At 41.3% G+C, this 23,105-nt stretch overlaps 1 protein-coding gene across 9 annotated transcripts in view; it reads right to left on the minus strand.

Moving 5' to 3' along the window:
• LOC135904515 (uncharacterized) overlaps positions 1–23,105 on the minus strand; it is a 103,311-nt gene that overhangs the window by 1,032 nt on the left and 79,174 nt on the right. For 6 of the 9 annotated variants that reach the window (XM_065435311.2, XM_065435314.1, XM_065435309.1 and 3 more), the window contains 4 exons: positions 17,354–18,100; positions 14,376–14,438; positions 13,208–13,535; positions 5,118–5,224 (listed from right to left, as the gene is read on the minus strand). In XM_065435311.2, the coding sequence (XP_065291383.1) occupies positions 5,118–5,224; positions 13,208–13,535; positions 14,376–14,438; positions 17,354–18,100 (1,245 nt within the window). Of the gene's footprint in view, positions 1–2,785; positions 2,803–5,117; positions 5,225–7,200; positions 7,331–13,207; positions 13,536–14,375; positions 14,439–17,353; positions 18,101–23,105 lie in introns of those variants that run through there. The other 3 variants (XM_065435316.1, XM_065435317.1, XM_065435318.1) reach the window with 3 other exon arrangements.

Consider the following 23,105-nt stretch of genomic DNA (forward strand, 5'->3'; position numbering starts at 1 on the left):
TCTAAATGCATGTAAAAGGAGAATTCGTTTTTCTCGGCAACCAATGCACCAAATTTGGCCAGGTTTGTTGCATTTAAAAGAAAAACTTAAAATCTAGTGACTGCTGGTTTCATATTTTCAATTTAAGTCGTCAATATCTTAATTGAAAATTCGAAAAAATAAAAAGTTTTTTAGGGAACGAAACTATCAAGTTTACGACTCTAACTCAGAAATGAAAAACGATACCACAATTCTGTGAATTGCATTTAATAGTACATTTACAGTGGACAAAATTGATATGTTACCCATGACTGTCAAAAAATTTTGTAATATGGAAATACCAGCTTCTGCAGAACCCTTGTTCACAACATAACAAATTCATGAGAGATATAAGTTGACATAGAATTTGTCCGCTTTGAATGATGTAATGGATGCCATTCACAGAACCGCGATACCTGTTCTTGATGCAGAGCCGTTAATTTGTAAACAATGTGCCTCTTTTTTTCTTTCAGACTTTCAAATTTTCAAAAATCTTTTTAACAAAATTCATACCCTAAATCAGACCCACTTTCAAGAGTCACTAGAATTTAACTTTCTCGCTCAAATGCAGCACGCTTCATTAAAATCAGTCCAAGGGTTATCTCGGAAAAATGTTTTTGCATTTTACATGTAATGTAACCTGTAATGTATACTGGGAAACACTGACGGCGAACGCTATGCACATGGGCCGCAAAGGAGTTGGGCCCAAGCTAAAGCTTCCTCTTAACTGTTACAGCAAAGCACTTGTTATGAAAAAGCAATAAATTATCAAGGTAGGCTTTGTCCTAAAGCTAAGTGCTGCAATATATGGTGCTGGACAACTCAAAACTTATATTTTTTAAACCTTTCTGTGGCATCCATTAGGCAACTAGAGAATCAAGAGTGGCAACAAGCAGTGAAAACATAGGGGCGCAGGACAGATACTGTTAAGACACAACTGGCTCTCTACTTCCAACCAACAGGGTATTTTTTTAATTTTTGTTTGTATGTTTTTTTTTTCACAATGCAAGCATGTGCAGACAAATGCATCACCCCTGATCAGAATTAAAAAATAAAAACAATACATGACCAATAAAAACAATACATGATCACTGATTGAAGGAAGCACAGTGCAAAGCAAATAACAAAGAAAAAATTCGGACAAAAGAAAAAATGTAAAAAAGAAATGCAAAATCGGAGAAGCATGTGGTTGGTTTAACATTTTTCCTGTTCCTTAATGCCTTGCTAACAGTTGTCTGGTTTTTCATTCTGTAACCTGCTTTGCCCCATACTTTCCTTATATCACTGGCCATGCCAGCTCTTTTGATGTTTTTTCCCCCTCCTTTTGTCTCCTCCCGTAACCCATTCTTCTGAGCAAGTGTGATGTGCACTGAAAATTGACTATGATGTGGTGAAACCTACCAAAAGAGGAAAAATTTTGAGGACACTTTAGCTTTTCCTTTAAGAGTAGAATGCGATGGCATTCAAAGATCCCCAACTGCTTTTTGCACTTCCCGGCAACTGCAGCATATGTAACCATAATGTTTACTGGGAAACGCTGGCGGCGAACGCTATGCACAAAGGTGAGCTTTCTGGTAGAAATGCGGCCTCTTGCATGGGCTAATCCCAGAGGTAGTGCACAGCCGTGCAAAAAAGATTACATAAATTTAAGGTTTTTTTTACTGCTTATTTAAGTCTGAGAATATTTAACATAAAAGGCATGTGCTGTCATGTTGTTTCATGACGTTTGTTTGAGGGCTGTCATTCTCAATATTCCGAGGAATAACTTGAGAATGTAAGACAAGGTATGAGCAACTTTAGTGATAGAATGGTGTGGCAATATAACCCACATATAGCGCATGTCATATAGCAAGACAGGGCAGATACATATACCTAAATATATATGGCAATTTTTTCTCACAGAATGCCAATGCCGACACCAAACTTTGTGCGACATGGAGCTGTTAACGCTGTCACGTTAATAGAACAAATGGCAAAAAAAACTTGGGACTTGTACATATGGTGTACTGTTACACTGTACAATGACTGATAGGGGGAGCAACACACAATGCTGAACTTGCAAATAATTTTATTTGGCAAAGCATGCGAAATCATTCTGTTGTAAGTCCAGAATAGTGTGTTGTCAGCTGTGTATTCACCATGCCCTTTTCATACTGTACAGTGAATTATAACAGGTGGAGCTTTAGATGAGCTACGTGTGAGGCAAGAACAAACAGGGATCAAGAGATAGACCTCATCAAGTCAAGAAATGTTCTTGGTCCTTAGACATGGGCCCCCTTCTATTACAATACACTCACATACTTGAATTCTGTAACTAAAAAAGAGCACTGATGACTTTAGCATTAGTTTAATCATTTCGTGCCCATCTGAAAGCCACGTGCCTGCAAAGCTTGCAGTGTTCATGATGGACCAATTTGTCCAACAGATAATATTAGATTAGCATCATGGTTGGTTGTATGTTATGCAAACGTAGTACTCCTCTGCCCAGCAAGGAAGGATTAGATTACTTCTACCTCCGGCATGAATAATCTTCAATAAGTGTGCGACAGCCAACAGCAATGGCAAGCAAGAAGACTTCTATCGCTAATGCTAAGCACAAACAACAGTTGCTGACCACTATGCTGCTCAACATAGTGCATTTGCCCGCTTCACATACAAAATTGCATTATCATTCTCTCTTTATATACTTGAGATTGTTGAATGTGCTTTGCTTATCCCTGAATGAGTTTGAAGCACTAATATTGTAATGACAGTAACAAATCCTTACGTGACTTTTGTCATAACCTGAAAAGATTATTTAGTTCAAAAAAGGAGAAAGCACATCACACTGGGGTCCTTTAGGGTAGAAAAAAGCAAATGTGTTGTAAGTGTTCCATGCAGTAGTGCCTTTATGCTACTGCCCAAAAAAAACTGCAACTTACCAGCTGTGTCCATGCATGGCTAAGATAGCAATACTTTATAGCATCTGATGTTCAAATACAAGCCAAATTAGAACATTAGCGCTGAACGGAAGCACATATAATGCATAATATTTACAAAGAAGCAACAGAAAAGTTAAAGAGGTCCTTACGGCAGTGAGCAGCAATACAAAGTGTCGAAAAAAGAGTTTGGGGCAATTTTAGGTGTTGTATACAGAACATGGATAGGAAAGATATTCCAGTGTGTCTTCAGCAACAGTTTAAGCAGACAAAACGGTTTAACAGTAGGGCTGTTAGAATATTGAAATTTCCAAATCATATCGAAAACGAATATTCAAGAAAAATTATCTTTTAATGTTGAAGTGAATGTTCAATATTTCCTAAATTCAAACCAAAGTCAAATATAAAGTTTGTGGAGTCCTCTTGGTTAAAAAATATGTAGCCATTCCACTTAGTGAATGTAGGCTACCAGCGGAGCTGTGAAAAAGACAAAGCACACCACTCAGTGTAAAAGTTTACTTATTTTGGGGCTTTTCCCTTCCAGAATACTCTGCGAACATGCACAATCGCTATTAATAGCAGCTCAACCTGTCAAGGTGTCCAAATTGAAATGCACCAAGCATCTCAAGACGCTGGCTTGCCCGCAAGAAATTCATAAAGGTGTTCTATGCCATTTGCCGATGCACGCATCCGTGGCATAATGGTTTCAATGTCAGGCTTCTGTGCTAGAGGTCCTGTGTTCAAACCCTGTCGGCGTATGATTTTAATAATGTTTACATAATTATTTATTACACATTACTTTGTTGAAAATGACGAATTTACAAAGTCGAAGAGACATTTAAAGACAGAAGGATCAAGTTTAGGCAAACCCATGTACTTCCCCTAAGTCCCATGCTGGCTCAACTGTCCCAAATGCAGCTCCCACCAGACACTATCGCCAGAGTTCCCTCAGGTTATTATTGCATGAAACTATGTATCAGGCGATTTCTTAGCTTTCCTCTTGCTATGCCAGGTGTCAGCACACGGCTTACTGGTTTGCGTTGCCTCCTCAAGAGGATGCGGGAGTTTTGAGGCACGGACATTGAAGAATGTATGGAAGTGTAGACATATGCAGCTTTGCTGTAAACATAAGGCTTATTTACATTATTTGATACATGCATGTAGTGCCATTTGCAGCTGGACATCCAGTCAACTGAGGAGCTCGTAAATGAGAAACTACTACTTTTTGTTATCTGCTGCACGATGACAATGACAGCAATGAAACAAAAGGAAACAGCACATCATCAGATGTACATACAGTGTTGTGTTCACTTAACGAGAGAAATGTGTTACTATACAGCACAACACATTGTTCTAAAGATATGCAAATATGGTTTGCCTAAACAAAGACGACCAATTTGAACATAGGTTGCAAAGAGCAAGCCATCCTTATTTATTGATTTGAAATTGTCAGGCAGAACTTGTCTGCTGTGTGCATTCACTAGGGAACTGGTGCCTCTGTGCAGAAGCTGCGTCTATCCTGCAGCAGAATTATTCAAAACAGCCTTCCAGTTGCACTGATGTTCAAACAGAAATGAATATTCTACAACATTGATTAGTGAATTACCTAATCAAATGCAAATTGAACAGTAAAGACTACTCAATCTGTATTTGAAATATAGAATGTTCATACATACACGCCTACATAAAAGCCTTCACCATGCAAAGTGCCATGCAGTACTGCTGCATTGCTGGGACGTAGGAAAGGGGTTTAAGAGCTCCGAAAAGCATACATGCCAAAGGATTCAACCACCATGTTACCAACAAAAGCAAAAATTGGGAGATATACAGTGTGAGTCTGCAAATAACATGTCATTGGAGGCCAGAACAAACTGGACAGGTCCAAACGCAAGTCTTGCAACACAAGAAAGCAGTATTCAAAAGTAACAAACAGCTGCTGAAGGTACTAAAACAAGGTAAGACAGTCAGATTAGACTCAAATGAAGAAAGGAGTATGTCATCTCTTGCAAGCACAGATGGAAGGGGCTCAAGGGATAAGTGGCATGAGAGAAACAACATAATGGTTAGCTCAGGAGGACAGCCAATAAGATTGGCCCATAGACCATGCGCTGAAAAAAGCAGGAAGCAAGGAAGTGTGCGCCAGCGTTTTGCCATGCCAGTGGAAGCCACAAGCTTCATCACCTGGTCATCGAAATCAGCAGCATCTGGCATTGGCTTTCCTCTTCCCAAATCTGCACCAAATGGACCATCATCTTCTTGGTCTTCAGCTGCATCGTCATCTTTCACAGCTGTTTTGACCAAGCAAGCAACTGACAGTCAGAAAGCCCCTAACTCAGCCCTCAACCATTTCTCCATTTTATGGTGGCCTCATTCAGCTCAGTCCAGTGCACATAAAAACAGCAAAGAAACAGAGAAATGTTTTAAGGCTCTCTCATGCAACAGTTGGAAGAACAGCAAATGCTGCTTCTTTTTGATTGGTTATTAGGGCCAAGGCAAGTCACATCTGGATCATAAAAGGTTGCAAAGCAATTCTGTGCTACCAATGTGATTACAACTAGTAATCTTAGTCAAGTAATCCACAACTGAATGTACACATGTGTTAAAGACAACATATGCGCAAATTCCTTGCTCATGGTTTTATAGTCTGCATGCACTAGAAAGTGGGCCTGAACTTCGATTCACACTGACGTATAGAACTGCCAATTTCAGTCCTTGACCACGTACATCAACATAATAAACTTCTGTCGGCCATGCAATTGGTAATTTATATCTATATGTCTGCTAGACCACAGATGATGCAGACTGAAGAAAGAAAAAGCCACTTTCCTGTCATGATTTTGCAGCTGTATGCTAGGGTTTAATTAAAGCCTACTACTAAGAACTCTTTCTTCAGTCATTCTAGGTTCCTTGAAATCTGCACTTATAATAAACTCACACTTTCCTCCAAATTCAAATAATCAGACAAGTCCTTCTAGGGAGCGTACAGCAGCACTGCATGGGCTTTATTGTGGTAAATGGACAGAACAGTGCGTAATAGACATGTTGCACAACACTATACCATTTGTTCTCAACAGCACCTCAAGACAGCTGCAAACATTCTTTGAACACTGCCTGTGAAATAAACAAAAGTAACTAGAAACCAAGCTTAAAAGGAAGCTTTATATCAGGGTTAATTCCAATCTCCCAATTGAAATACAGGTAAACCAAAGAAATGCTCTTGTGAGACAACTGCTGGACTGATTTGAAGGAAATTATTTGCATATGAGAGTGCAAGTTCTGGCAACTGTAAGAAGTAGAGTTCTGATTTGGGACCAGATACTCTTTACAAAAATTACCAGAAATTGATAAGTTAAATAAAATTGAAGCGCAAAGTTGACGTACTCATAACTCAGCACCATGAACAGCTATACAGAATGCATTTCTGTAAACTGCATCTGTTAGATCACCTAAGGCAGATAAATGTGGCTTACTTGAAAAAAAAGATAGCTTACATGAAATCGTTACAATGCTTACTGAGTTCTTCCTACTCAGAAATTACTGATACATATGAGAGCGATGCAGACATATAAATTTTGCATACTTTGGAGGTCTTAACTAGGTGCAGTTTACAGAATTGTGACATAGCTATTTATTACTGAGTTACGGAGCCGAAGACTTGGCACTAGAGGTTTTTTTTTCTTCTCCTCTTAATATATTTTGCTAAAAATTTGATGGCCTAAATAAATAATCTGCTTTCCACAGCCACCAGATTCTAACTTATTCTTCTAAATACAACAAATTTCATGAAATTTGGTGCAGTGGATGTTGGGCAAAACAATTTCTCCATTCCCAATTTCCCGCGCATTTAGATAGGAGCTTCTGAGCTAAAGAGGAAGCTTTAGCTTGGTGGCTCCTTTCCAAATATACACTGGAATGGAGAAATCTTGCATGCGTTTCCTTTCTTCAACTCTCCTTGCTTAATGCTACCCCATGCCACAAAAGGCCACATGTGTCAGTGCCATGCCACAAAAGTCTCAGTGTGCCATACTGAAAAATTCCAAGCAAGCGCACCCATCCCCCCTCAAGCAAGTCTAGTCGAAATTACCAACAAGGTGGCTGGTAATGGCTGGCTGGCAAAGTGGGGCTATGTAGGAATGGCCCCAAAATTCAAAGTGGGGACGACAAAATTTTACCATGAGAAAAGAAAACGCAGTGGGCGTGGATTTAAAATTTTATTTCACATGAACTTTATTGAGACATAGATTGGTCCTTTTCCATCATGCACTTTTAGAACCATCGAAAGACTCCTCCGAGTCGGACGCAAAAAGAAAGTTCGCAGCATTCTGCTGTCGGCCAGCGGTTCGCGAACTACAAATGGCGTGTGGCAAGTTGCCGTGTTGCTAACGCAGCCGCGCCTACAAAAAGAGAGAGAGAAACCACGGAAACTTCTTTTCGTAAACTGGATGTGGCAGGCCAGTGTTGCCTGGGCTCGGTGCTTGATAAGGGCACGAGCGGAGGAAGGGGAAGGGAGAGGAGCTTTTCCAGAATGACGCCCAAGTTTGACATTAGCGGTGAAGTTGCAAGGGCGGAGGATGTTATCACAGGTCGGGGTGCTTGCTCGGAATTTTACGGTGGTCTTTCTCACAGAAATGCAGCAGGTACATTAACATAACAGAAATGCACACAGATGTCATGTGCATCACAAGATAAACTGTAAAGGACAAACATTTTTTCAGTACAGTACTAAATTGAATTCATGAAAGCTTGCTATAAAAAATTTGTGGGGTTTAACATCCAGAAACTGTGCAGGGGATTATGAGGGACCCCGTAGTCGAGGGCTTCAGATGAATATTGATAACCTGGGCTTCAGCATCCAATGCACGGTACACTGGCAGTCTTGCATTCCGCCCCTATCAGAGTGCAGCCACCATGGCCATGATCAAATGCAAGACCTCAAGCTCAACAGCGAAATGTCATAGTCACTGAGTCATTGTGGTAGGTAAAAGCCTGCTATAAAGATGCGATGCTTCATCCAACACCTCAGCTAATCACTGTAGCAGCACAGCAAACTCACACTCAAAACAACTCCAGAGGGTGCAATGCTGACACACCATAACATGAGGAACAGACCAGGTGCATGGACACATGCCTACAGTGCCAAACCTTGCTTAGTGCATTAGCTCCTTTTTCCGACTTTCTTTCTTTCTTTTTTCCTTTTTTTTTGCTTCCCTTTCACACGAAGTCCGAACACCATTATGCTCCTTTTTCTATTTCTCTCTTTTCTTTAAGCCTCTCCAATAAAAATCTTGGTCCATCCAGCATGACCAGGGTGTCTACCAAGTCGACATTTCCAATTTCCCTGAGTTTTCCAGGTTTTCCCTGAGTGCCATTGCAAAATTCCCTGAGTGATTCAGAACTATGTTTTATGTCAAGACGGGCTGAAACCATATCACCCGATGCTGTCACTCTCTAGCAAGCATATGAAAAAAAAAACTTAATCCAATTTGAATACTAAGAAGTAGTGTTTATGTTATTAAAAAAGATAATGTAAGGGAGGGGTTAGTAAAATGCACAGCAAATAAAACGTCTTTAAAAAAAACTGCAAATGGAGTCAGCAATTCTCAAATACGAATAAAAAGGAGATGCATACAGAAACAGATATTTTCGAATATGAGCTATTTCTATCAACTGATAGAAATTGAAGAAAACTGAAGCTCAGTGGTATGAGGCCCGAACTCTCTCACAATTAAGATTCTCTCTCAAGAGCTTGTAAGTCAACCTCAACTGTCCTGGCATGCCCTCAGCCTGCGCACGACGCCTCAGTGTTGTGTTTCACTGCTTTAAAGAGTTTATTCTGGTTTGGATGAGGGACACCTGCATCTCGGCATCAGCCAACACTTTGTTTTTTGAGCTCAAGCTCCTTAAAAACGGTGGCAGCATGCTTCCTTTCCTGTTCAGTCCTCAATGTCAATGCGTAGGTCCTTTCTGTTTTTGTCCTCCTTTCACCACTCTTTGCCCTACGGACCATTTGAAGCATTTTCCTGGTCAGTTGCATAGTCCACGTGCAATTTTTCGAACTCCTAAGGGCCGCAAGAACGTCCGAAAAATTGGCCAGTTGGAAGAAATAAATGCATGTCATTTACTGCCCTTAAGGGGTCAAACCACCAAAGGCACATTCTAAAGGGCTCTGAAGGCCTGTCGGTACACGTATTAAGCATACCGATACTCGTACTGTGACAGGAAATACCAGGTGCACGCGTGCTTCATTAAGGAATACATACTGTGTCCCGTGGCAAAAGTCCCTTCCCACGCTTGTTATCATCATCAGCAGCAGCCTGGTTACGCCCACTGCAGGGCAAAGGCCTCTCCCATACTTCTCCAACTACCCCGGTCATGTACTAATTGTGACCATGTTGTCCCTGCAAACATCTTAATCTCATCCGCCCACCTAACTTTCTGCCGCCCCCTGCTACGCTTCCCTTCCTTTGGAATCCAGTCCGTAACCCTTAATGACCATCGGTTATCTTCCTTCCTTATTACATGTCCTGCCCATGCCCATTTCTTTTTCTTGATTTCAACTAAGATGTCATTAACTCGCGTTCATTCCCTAACCCAATCTGCTCTTTTCTTATCCTTTGTTAAGAATGGCCAGCTGCAGTGCAGGATTGCCACCTACTTACGACAATGACGGCAACCTCCCGGCGCTGTTAAGAATGGCCAGCTGCAGTGCAAGATGGCCACCCGCTTACGACTATGACGGCAACATACCGGGAGCTTCGCCGCCAACTTCTAGCCACAGCGTGACTAAATCGACTTTGTGACGGAATGAGTTCGGCGGGCCAACTACTGTTCCCAAACTCCCCAACGCGCTACACGGAACGGCTCAGAGTTCTATGGGGCCCCCCTGACGTCGGCTCCGGACATTCGAACGTGTGTGCCTTTGTGTGCGTAGGCCATCCTGCGGGAGGTGGCTAGTTTGCGCCGACGAAACGAACGTTCGCCGCTTTGTATGGCCGGAGGACCGAGTGTTTAAAAACTGCTGTTGTGCGGATGCTCGACACACTTCTCTCGAGCAGTCAGGTTGGACTGACACTCTCTCTCAAGCAGTCATGTTAGACTGATGTACTTTCTCAAACAGTCATGTTAGACTGATATAAATATTGTAAATAAACCCATATTCCTCGTTCTCGATGAGAAGCAGTCCTTCCCTTCATCAATGTCCTCGGCGTGGATAAGTTGGACGACGGCATGGGCCAGCTACCTTCTAATTCATGCTGGACTCCAATCTTGACAACGGATCACGAGCGACAGGATTGAGCCCTCAATCCTGACACCCTTAACGTTACACCCATCATTCTTCTTTCCATAGCTTGTTGCGTCGTCCTCAATTTAAGTAGAACCCTTTTTGTAAGCCTCCAGGTTTCTGCCCCGTAGGTGAGTGCTGGTAAGACACAGCTATTATACACTTTTCTCTTGAGGAATAATGGCAACCTGCTGTTCATGATCTGTGAATGCCTGCCAAACGCACCCCAGTCCATTCTTATTCTTCTGATTATTTCAGTCTCATGATCCGGATCCGCGGTCACTAACTGCCCTAAGTAGATGTATTCCCTTACCACTTTCAGTGCCTCGCTACCTATCGTAAACTGCTGTTCTCTTCCGAGACTGTTTAACATTACTTTAGTTTTCTGCAGATTAATCTTTAGACCCATCCTTCTGCTTTGCCTCTCCAGGTCAGTGAGCATGCATTGCAATTGGTCTCCTGAGTTACTAAGCAAAGCAATATCATCAGCGAATCACAAGTTACTAAGGTATTCTCCATTAACTCTTATCCCCAATTCTTCCCAATCCAGGTCTCTGAGTACCTCCTGTAAACACGCTGTGAATAGCATTGGAGAGATCGTATCTCCCTGTTTGACGCCTTTGTTTATTGGGATTTTGTTGCTTTCTTTATGGAGGACTACGATGGCTGTGGAGGTGCTACAGATATCTTTCAGCATTCTTTCAGTATTTTTACGTACGGCTCGTCGACATCCTGATTCCGTAATGCCTCCATGACTGCTGAGGTTTCTACTGAAGCAAATGCTTTCTCATAATCAATGAAAGCTATATATAAGGGTTGGTTATATACCGCGCATTTCTCTATCACCCGATTGATAGTGTGAATATGGTCTATTGTTGAGTAGCCTTTACGGAATCCTACCTGGTCCTTTGGTTGACAGAAGTCGAAGGTGTTCCTGATTCTATTTGCGATTACCTTAGTAAATACTTTGTAGGCAACAGACAGTAAGCTGATCGGTCTATAATTTTTCAAGTCTTTGGCATCCTCTTTCTTATGGATTAGGATTATGTTAGCGTTCTTTGAAGATTCCGGTACACTCGAGGTCATGAGGCATTGCATATATTGTACAGGGTGGCCAGTTTTTCTAGAACAATCTGCCCACCATCCTTCAACAAATCTGCTGTTACCTGATCCTCCCCAGCTACCTTCCCCCTTTGCATATCTTCCAGGGTTTTCTTTACTTCTTCCGGCGTTACTTGCGGGTTTTCGAATTCCTCTAGACTATTCTATTTTCCATTATCGTCGTGGGTGGCACTGGTACTGTATAAATCTCTATAGACCTCCTCAGCCACTTGAACGATCTCATCCATATTAGTAATGATATTGCCGACTTTGTCTCTTAACGCATACATCTGATTCTTGCCAATTCCTAGTTTCTTCTTCACTGATTTTATAGACTTCCTCCGTTCCTGAGGGCATGTTCAATTCTATCCACATTATACTTCCTTATGTCAGCTGTCTTATGTTTGTTGATTAACTTGAAAATTTCTGCCAGTTCTATTCTAGCTGTAGGGTTAGAGGCTTTCATACATTGGCGTTGCATTATCAGATCTTTCGTCTCCTGCAATAGCTTACTGGTATCCTGTCTCACGGAGTTACCACCGACTTCTATTGCAGACTCCTTAATGATGCCCATAAGATTGTCGTTCATTGCTTAAACACTAAGGTCCTCTTTCTGAATCAAAGTTGTATACCTGTTCTGTAGCTTGATCCGCAATTCCTCTATTTTCCCTCTTACCACTAACTGATTGATCGGCTTCTTATGTACCAGTTTCTTCAGTTCCTTCCTCAAGTCTAGGCTAATTCGAGTTCTTAGAATCTTATGGTCACTGCAGCGCACCTTGCTGGGCACGTCCACATCTTGTATGATGCCAGGGATAGCGCAGAGTATAAAGTCTATTTTATTTCTAGTCTCACCATTCGTGCTCCTCCACGTCCACTTTTGGCTATCCCGCTTGCCGAAGGAGGTATTCATTATATGCATATTATTTTGTTCTGCAAACTCTACTAATAACTTGTTATATTTCACTGCAATACTTTTGCGTACGCTTCACCAAGTAACATTTCTGTACAGAGGCGAAGCTGACTTTCGGGAACCGGCATTTACAACCCACCGTGCTTTCCAAGCTTCTAAGCCAATCGCAAGGACCACGAAGGTGGAGTCCGTGCCATTGCTGACAGCAGCGAATTCTTTAAATGAAAAACACTATATGCAAGGGCAAGAAGCTTCACAGCGAACGTCGAAGCAGCTAGGCCTAGCGTTGCCGCAGCGGTGGCTACGGCTGCTAGCGGATCTGCATGCAAGAGTGCCAGTTCGAGGCGGTGAGGTACTCAATATGGCAGCGGTGGTGGCTTTGATTAATGCTGTTTCAGACCTGCGGTCACAGCAAAGCATCCAGAAAATCAGGCGGCGAAGAGTTCATGCGTCCGAAATTGCAGACGTTCTGATACATTGACATCTATGGGGTACGTGGTGGTGCCGCGAAGCCGTCCAAATTATCGAGAATCCGGAAAGTCGGTCGTTAAGCTGTACACTGGCAACTCCTCCAGGTGACGACAGGGCGTCAAAGATGATTCATTATGATTCCTGTCTGTTACTAGAGCTAGCATTACCGCAACTTTCAATGCTTTCAATAAAATAACAGCTAATTTTCCCCAATAGAGGCACCAATTCCCTGAGTTTTTCTAGACTACTCAAAAGCTCTGAGAATTCCCGGTTTTTTCGGTTGGTAGACACTCTGATGACACAAGCACTTGTTCCATTTCCCCTTTCTGTTTTATTTTAGAGAAAAATAAATACAACCTCCTCACGCACAGCATGTGTCTGCCCCTCTACAACACACTGCCTGAAAGGAAGCCATGCTTTTGATTTGGCACTCCCACAAGAACCAGTCGTACTGTGAGTGTTGCTTGCAATGTCAGTGCCTATTTTTCATAAGGGCGGACTTACCAGCGTTGGCATAGTCCAAGTCGTCTTCACCACCTCCGATTCCTCCTGCGGCTGGTTGCTGACGTTGGTTTGGCCGTGCCAGTTTAGGCCGCAGTGCCTTTCCGCCATGGCCAATCAACAGATCATCACCATTGTTTGGCACCTTGTTCAACAGCACCTTGTAGTTTGCACCGCCCTCCAATTCATTCCCTTCCTCAAGACCCATGCCATCCACGGCTTTTTTGACAGCTGCACCTACTACTCCTGCTCCGGCATGAGAGCTCAAAGCCTTGGCTGGGACAGCGCCATCGCCTACTGGTATCTTTTCCAGGCCAGCCACGTTGTCCAGCTGTCAGAGAATGCATCGTGTGACACAGTCAGGGTAAGATAACTTATGGCTCAATAGAAACGGAGAACCTGAATCTCACCAAGCCAAATAAGACAAGTGGATCAGACTTCAAGGGACCAAGAGTGGTCAAACAAAAGATGCAACTAAAGCCACCCTTTGACATGTAGACTTGTCTGTCAGGTCAACAACAGCTTCTATTAGGGTCGCTTGTTTCCATAATGACGATAAGTCTACTTGTTGAGATGTTGACCCCTTGTTCTACCTTAAAATCCTGCAACTATTCAGTGAATGTTTATGTACCAGATGCAGTATGCATGCACGTGTGCACATCTGCATGTGTAGAGAAAGACAGGGACAGACAGACAGAGATATAGATAGTAGAGTTGTTCAACAAACCAGGCAACAAACGAATGGAACAAACGAATGCAGCAAATGAATGAAAATTAGTTTCCCAAATTTGCAGTAGTCTTGTGCACTGACCTTCATTATGGGTTGCATATTGTGTGTGCATTGTGCAAGTGTTTGTAAGCAATTTTTAAGGATCATCTATGGCAGGCAGCATGACACTACTACCCGAGGTAAAGCACTTCGAGGAGGCAGACATTAATTAGGCACTTAATGGGTAAATTTTCATTAACTAATTTTCTAGCTAATCACTTCAGGACACATGTTGCAAGTGATGATTGAAACAGCACATAAAACCATGAGAAGACACAAAGAAGCGCAAACAAGGATATACATTATGTCCAAAGCACTGTGCATTCTCTTGATTGTTCTTAGAGACCCACGTGTTGCTATTCGGACACATGCAGCCCCGTTTTAGAGCAAGTGGGTACTTACAAGCCCACCCAAGTCATCCAGCGACTGTGCAGGTTGTGCAAGACCATGGTTCTTGGCATCCACCTAAAGATTTAAGAAAACTATGTAACCTACAACAGACCAAATGTCAGCAACATATAATTCATGTCATATTACCAATCAGCAAAGATGCAAAAAAGCTCTCTTATCTCCTAAGTGTGCCTGCTTGAAATTATAAGCAATGTGCAACAACACATAATTAACGCAGAAACAAACCAGTATAACACAAAGAAAACTTCATGGTCAACTAACAGAACTTGTTACCTGCCACTCGGCATTGTCCCGCAACTAGTATCAATAGCAAGTTCTGATATCATCATTTTTGTATTAATACTTTCTTTTCAATGTGTACTGTTACATTTTGTTCTACATGTATATTAAGCACCTAATTGTACCACTTGTGTTATGTACGTACGTTGATACACCATACGAATTCTACTGCTTGCCTATTTTTGTGTGGCTATCCTTGGACTTGCACTATAATTATTTTGAGCAATCGATTGAGCCGCTTTGTTTCCTGGTATATTTGTTTGATTGAAAGTCGGTAGCAACATGTTATTGTACCCACCCCAGTTACAATCTCAGAAAGTATTTACAGTATATTGAAATAAATAAAAAGATAAAAAAATAAAGTATTACCTAAAGGGACTGACGACTGGTCTGAATGTGTTAACCTGAATACGTTGCACAATGCATGAAAGCGCACATGCTGTTGTACACGCGCAAGTTTGCGAATAAGTATCCTAAGTTGTGTGCTCTCTATGTGAAGTGGGTGCCAGTATTACAGTATTACACCTGGCTACGACAACACACTGAGTTGAGTCTCCCATGTGCCACTTCACTTTCGAGAATTCAACTTTGCTTGGCTAAAAAACACTCCTGACTAGTTAATGACCTTAACAATTAGGAAAACATGACTCGCAGGAACATCGGCTTAATAAACAAGTAATACTTTCTCACAGCTATGGCCACACTTGTCATCTGTCTTCCACCAATACTGGTGTGTAATCATTATCGAGCTTATCTATCGCTTTCTCAGCATGCTTCCAGTGAATGACTACATCCTCATTGCAGATATAAAAATCCTTATAAAAAATGTTCCATAGTGTTTCCAGTGTTACTACTTCCTGAATGGACACTCTAACTGGTAAAATTTCCATTGCACTAAAAGAAATGGGTACCACGAAAATTGGTTGTCAGTACCTTTAAGAGAAAAAAAGACTGCTTATTCAAAAGGGTGGCATGACTGTTCTACCCAGAGAGCATACAACAGCTGTGTTTCCACATAAAGTAGCTGCTTCGAAGACTGTGAAGGTGCATCACTGCAAGGAAATGTGGAGCAGAAACAAAGCCTACACACTTAATGAAGTGTGAGCTCACATGCCCACTTTGTTCACGTTGGCTGCAATACATAAATGGGCTAGCCTATACGTTAAGCTTCTCCTCACTATTCCTGTGCGATTGGCTAAAAAGCAACAGGTTATAAATACCTATCATGGTTGCTCCTTGTTTGATAACTTGTGATGCAAGCCATCAGAGTACTTGACCCCCAGATGTATCAATGCATCACCAACTAGCCTGCCAGCAAGTTTTATTGAAATCCACATAAAAGCATCTCTGAAGGACACCATACTATGACACAAAACTGCTCACATGGCCCAAGAAACAAAATTTAAAACAACCTCACTACATCTATATATATTTAAAAAGGCCACAGTAATTTATATTATGACACAAGCATTACATTTACATGCTAAAACATTCACCTCTTTGTCATACTATTTATTAACTGAATATGCTAACAAATCAAGCATCTGATCCTTCCAATCCTTTACATGCTTTTGAGAACATACTTTGATGTGTGGGTCTGATCAGGTAGCGTGTTAGAAAAACAGAAGGTTCTGGTCACTAATCAGCTCTAAAGTTAGTTGACATATTGGAACCCATGCAGGTTACCTTTTCACAATGCAGCTGACACAAGACAATACATCAGTAATGGCCAAAGAAAGAAACATGACAGTGAAGTTATTACTTGAATGCAGGTGACAACCCAAACCATGAAACTGTTATTGCCAATAACCAGTTTAACCAATAATTATGTCACATGCTGCATACTAAAACTGATGATGACCTAGTGTTGGTTACACTGTGAAGAAACCCACATGGGTTTCCGAATTGTCAACTTTTGACCTGGCCAGTGAGCACAAGACTATTTTTGTAATGGATGTGCTACTTTTTATGTGATGTGTGGGTCGCCACTTGAGGACTACGGAACATTACAAGCAATGTTCGCATCTTATGTGACCATTTCATGCCCATTTGTTATGCTGCTGTTAAGCTGTCTTGTGTCACCTACAACCTACAAGCGATGCATGAATATATGCATACATGCCAGTATACGCTTGCTGGCACATGCATTTGTGTAGACATGTAGATACTGCTTTCTGATTTTAAAATAACATGGAAGTATTGACTGCCTTATTGGTGAGCAGCTTATGACAGTACACATCAGTAGAATGAGAAAGAATATAAGCACGTGAAAAGAACCATAGCGGGGTGAGTGTCATCATGTAAGTCCCAGTTGTGAGCTCATTTCTGCAATTATACATCAAGCTAAGCAGAGTCGTGTGATGTGCTCTGGCCACGACGGTACAAATCAGCAACCACTTTCTCACTCTTCTTTTTACCACAATTTGCTGCTATATTTGCAAGCAGGGAAAAAGAACCTGCTACTGATGGCAGTATAAGCATACAAGAAGCAAGAATAGGCAGAGAAGGAAAGTCTAGCAGGCAATGCACTCACTAGGATAGGCCCATTACACATGCCTATTCTTGCATATTCCACCAATGTGTTTTATTTTGGAGGACTGACTGACCAGCCAGTTGATTATAATAAAGAATTGAATTATTGTAAAATTACACAAGTGAATAAGTAATAAATAATTAAGCAGAAGACACACCCGTGCAGCTGGTGGCTGCGATTTTGCAATGCTGGGTGCTGGCAAGACTGGAGGTGCCTGGTTCCCAACAGCAGGCTGCAACTGCATAGGAGGCTGTTCTGCAGGCTTCACTGCCGACTCCTGCAGCTCCTGGGAGTGCCCAGGGATGGCAGGCTGTCCAGCAGGCTTCGTAAGGCGCCCCACCATGGGAAGTAATGCAGCATCAAGAGGCTTGTGGTTTTGCTCCAAGGCAGCACGCTGGCCTAAGTTCGCTTGTGCAAGCTGACCCTTTGCTTGGAGCAGTGCTTCCGAGTTCAACCCAAGCTGCTGTGGTGGTCTGTGCATAGGCTGCTGCTCTTTCTGAACTGCAGGCTGTGCGACAGGTCGTGCTAAAGGCTGTGCAGGTGGCTGCTGTGAAGGCTCTACTTGTGATGCAGGCTGCAAAGACACTTGAACTCCGGGTTGCGACACAACCACAGGTTTTTGGCCCACTGGCTGCGCTTGGTTTTGTGGTAGCACAAATAATTCGCTGTTGCCACGGTTGACCTTATCCTCTGGCTGAAGCGGTGGTGGCAGGGCGTGAGCAATAGACTTTCCTGGAGCGGCAGGCATCCTCCCCTCATTATGGGGAACCGTTGGGCTCCCCTTCACAGCCTGCTGAAGAGCTGACTCATTGGGAAATGCCAAAACTTGTTTGACAGGGGCTGGATTCCTAGCATTGTTGATGATGGGTCTCAGACTGTCACTGGCCTCGCCACCAACAATGACCTTCAAATGGAGAGAGACAAAGCAAAAGGGAAATTAGACTGTGGAGTGAAAGAAAAGCTGTGCTAATGCTCATACTACAATAATGCAGCTAAACCGCTATAGAAGCTACGTCCACAATGATTGTAGACCATCTAGTATAACCCATTTTGCTACTGTATATGCTAGCAATTTCACAACTTGCTCTGCCCTGCAATAGCAGAGACTTCACCCAACAGCTGCTGGCACCTGAAGAGTATGCGTATACAGAAGATACGCACTTCAAGAGACTGCATTGCCACTGCTGAAACAATTTCCTCTCCAACTTGCAGCCGCATCATACTTCCTTAGACGTCAGTATAAATGTTACAGCATCCCATGTAATGTTTGACTTCCTGGAAGAGCTAACATTCATAGAGGGCTGACTGTGTAAACTGTGGATAGTGGACTATTACTGTTGCGGAGTTCTCAGTTACTTCTGGGCTCTTAATGCATCACATGAAGCATCATTGTAATCTCCCTGTGACCAAACATGAATATTTCTGTAATTTCCAATTAATCCCCAACTGCCTTTCGAGCTTTCGCTTCATCTGTAAATGCAAAGAACCACCAGGATCATGAAGAAAAAGACGAAAACGGTGGGTCGGGTTTGAGGCTAACCTCATTCACCCATTGTTGATTAGTGAAAATATTGACACTTAAAACGTTCTGCAGGTATCTTAACAGACACATGACTGGACCTATGCTGCAACATTGATCAATATAAGTGTGCTGGAAAGAAAAGGGCTTAAAAAACATTGAAACAAACGCGCCTGGGTGTTTGGTCACAGCACCAGTTTTGAGGTCACATCGTTGGTTCTTCTCTTTTTGACAGTAGTAATGTTTCACATTACACAAGTTTATCAAGTGCCCAGGCATTTTCCAAATAAACTGCAAGTGAGATAGTGCATCATATTTCCATACCCAAAGTATTTCTCTGAGTTCACATGTAGAGTCTGCTACTCTGTTTTTAATGAATATAAGACAACTAGGCTACATCTACAACCAAGAGAACAATTGAGCCTAAATGAGATATGCGGTATACATGGCAGTACTTGGTCATTCATGCAAAATCCAAATAATTTTGCCGCACCAGGAGGCACAGCTGTCCAGAAGCATGAGGTGCTGAGTAAGCATACAGGGAAGCTAAATAGGGTGTGCACAAACAGCAATTTTTGAGACCGAATCAAACAGCACCAGAAGAGAATCAAATAGAACTGAATATCAAACAATTTTTGAATAATGGGCAGCCATTTTCACAATTGATGTAAAGCGGTATTCACTTTCTAGTATTCATAAGGTTGGCCAACTTTCTGTCATTACAATGCACATTATCAAATGTTGTTTACCAAAATGTATGAATGGAGCATTAGGAACAATTATGTGGTTTGCTTGCATATACAGGACTTTTTGGAAAGTGCAAATGATCCCTGTAACATAGCCTGTTGCACTTTATAACCTGTTGCACTACACAAGTTCTCAAGTTTTATGTGTTTGTTATGCCTACAGGGATGAAAATTATCGCACTTTGGCTCCAATTTCATGTTTGACTGCACATAGTTGACATATTAAAATATTCCAAAACTTTTGAAAAATATTCATATTTACAAATAGTGACTATTCGATTGGAAGACTTAATCAAATAGGACACTATTTAATGCATTATTCGAAAGTCTCAAATACTTCCGGAATATTAATGCACAGGTTGCTGTTACTTAAATAAAATACCTTAGACTTTGTCTGCATGCAAATTTGTTGTTTCAGTTTAAGCATGACATTTTGTATATCTGGATCTTGCTATGTTAAAATTATTTTAAAAAATAGCGACAGGCACAGTAACGTGGAAACATAGCTGGTTTCGTAACGGGACACTAAAGAGAAAAATTATTTGAGCTGTGTTAGTAAATTATCCATCTAAAATAATAAGAAAAGACTTACAGTGAGAGGCTTGGTAAGTAAAAAAAGATGCAAAAATAAAAAAACTCCGGGCACCCTCATCCAAGTTCCTGCACCAGCTTACTGCGATATCAGATTTTCACAGCGTCTCTGGCCTAGCTGATTTTTCATAAATAAAGATGGACTACATTGTATTCTAAGAAAGCCAGAGACTGAAGCTATCAAGTTCAAAAACTTTTACTGAGCTGCAACAGCCCAAATACTTAAATACTTTGAAATTTGTGATGTCACCTGACATAAAAGCTCTAGGGTTCCCTCGTGATATTTAAAAAAAAATGGAACTTTGAGCATTATTTTCTCTTCTATAATCAATTATACACCATGAAACTAAAGAATATAAAGTTTGAGAGAATACTATGTCATTTTAAGCCGAGTAGTGTTTCTCTTTAGTGTTCCTTCAATATTAGTAGCCACTTTCAGTACTATACTAGATATTGAAGTGAACACACCACATGTGTTGCTCCTTTGTCCAACAAAATTCAACGTCAAAATTACAACAGATAATTTTTCACTTGTTTAAAAAGCTGCACAAGTGAACTTACTTTCAGATCTCAGTGCACTAAATCTACTGAGGGATATAAAAGTTGCTTACCGTACAGGCTCCATTTAAACGTTTGCATATTCAGACGGGAAGAATCTCAATATTTGCACCAATATTAAAAAATATGGTGTTTTTCTCCATATTCAGTCGATTAAAACGTTTAAGCTAATTGGGTGTCTCTATCAAAGTTCTCTGATATGGCTCCATAATGCACACTTTGATGGGTGGGGGTATTCTGTAAGTGTCCACCTAGTGGACACGTCCATTTCGTCTGCTGCTGAAGTTCTGATTGGCTGGGCTGGGGTATGCATCAGAAGGAGACAGATGCTTCCAGCCAATCAGCACTTCAGCAGCAGACAGAACAGACATGTCCACTAGGTGGACACTCACAGAATACCCCCCCCCCCCCAACCTTCTGCTAAGTGTACCAAATGTGCCACATTACTTGCAATATGACTAACTGCCTTTGTGAGCCAACAGGCCCGGAACATGTCAAAACAAACATTGTGAGTTTCTTCAATGCCTACTATCAAAACATATCAGCTGGCATTGTCATAATGTGTATAAGCAATCTGATAGATAACACAGATGGTCATCAGTAAATAACACAGCATGTGTGATCACCTGCCTGCCTACATATCTCAGTTAAAGTTGACAAGCTCTTTCCTAGCCTTCAAACAGGTTGACATCTCATAAAAAATATATGCTTAAGAATTGGCTCTCTGCCTAGCTGTTACATACTAAAAGACAAATTTAATGTTGAAAACACATAAACAAAAGCAAATAAATGTGAACAATACCGGCTGAAACTGTCGAGTGATTCTCTGAATGTGGACACACAAGTAAGTGTACAAGGAAAGTAAGAAGCATGTGCAGGGGGTGCACTAAAGTAATGTACACCTGTCAAGAGAAACCATTTGTGGAATCTTTTGGAATAATCGGTCTACCATTTATGCGGTCATTACTACTATCCCGCTTTTTTATTGTTGCTGTAAACAGCATGGCCACAGGCCTGCTTTATTCTACTAAACTTTCAATCCAAGATTATCAATAATGTTTTAATCTGGGATTTAAGTTTAGTGATGGTCACGCCTGTCAGTAATGCTGCAAGGAGGCTCAGCTCAATTTTAGTAAGTTAAGCAGGGCACAGTACTCCACCATCTGGAATAACCACTCTGAAAATAGCATGTGCAGGTGAGACCGGCTAAAGCACCGCACAGGCCAGTTTTTCTGGCCCAGAAGTGCCACGTATTGGCCCGCCTGAGCCCAGCCTGGTGGCTTCAAGCCTAGCCTGTACGCGACCCAGCCCAACCCAGCCCGGTTTTGCATTAGCCCCCGAGCCTAAAGAAGCATAGTCCCATTTTTAGTTATTTCAAAAATACCTGCTGCACAGAGTTTTTTGCTAGCAACCGATTTGACTGTGTCAGGTTTTTCAGTGAATTTCTTGCTGACAAGTGAACAAGTTAAATAGAAAGAAGAAAAAAATACCCCAGGAGCTGTTCATTATGCTGGTGCTTAACTATGTGATATGCATGAATGTCTGTGCTATGCTTGTTAAATAGTTGTATGGCAATATATTGAGAAGGTATAGGTGGCTATACTTTGGAACACATCGCTAGGCATTTCCTCTCACTCTTGAATATAGAAAAATATAAATTTAAGGATGCTGGTCTAATGGCTAACGCTGCAACGCTGCTAGAAGCTCTTCTAGATTCATTATTTATAAACAGGTAGGTAACGCTCATGTGCGACCATATTGTCACATGATACACGAAATTCTCATTACTTTACTCAGCTTCATTATAATTTCAATTTTTCAGCCTGCAATTCTAGTATGCATGTTTCATAACATGAACACATTTGGGCTGTTTACTTTTATTTTAGCATGCAAATTTTAAGTGCATGCACATTGCAGGCAATGTAGACAACGTAGTTTCTTTTCTTTTTCCTCCATCAAGTTAAGAAGCCATACTTCATCGTTCAGGCTTATTCCCAGCAAACCTGCATTGTGCCAGAAAGAATGACTACAAGGCAATGAACGTGAGGACTACACTATTTAATGTGTTAAAGCTTCGTCCAAAAATAAAAATGCATTGTGGGATTAAAATTTTCTTCGTTCTGTTCTACTTTCTATATCCCCTTCACCAATGTTGCAAAATTTTGCAGCATCTACATTGAGTGTATTTATCTAAGAAAGTTTGAAATCAGTAGTTTGACTAGCTATGCGATAAACTACAGCAGATTGTTCAACTCGCTTGAACAAATAATGAAGAAATTAAATGGAAGCCAGTAGCAAATTGCACTATGCCTGAGCATCAACTTACTTTGTATATTCTAGAAATTATTTTTCAGCTACATCACTGAACTATTTCATTTTTCTATGAAAGCATATAAATGATGCTTTCTTTTTTGTTTTTAAATTAAAATGATTACAAGTAGGGCAATTCAATATGGCAAGTCATTCACTGCTGCCAAAAGTCAAATTTTTTGCAG

This window comes from Dermacentor albipictus, chromosome 2 (genome assembly GCF_038994185.2).
Source record: "Dermacentor albipictus isolate Rhodes 1998 colony chromosome 2, USDA_Dalb.pri_finalv2, whole genome shotgun sequence".
NCBI lineage: Eukaryota > Metazoa > Arthropoda > Arachnida > Ixodida > Ixodidae > Dermacentor > Dermacentor albipictus.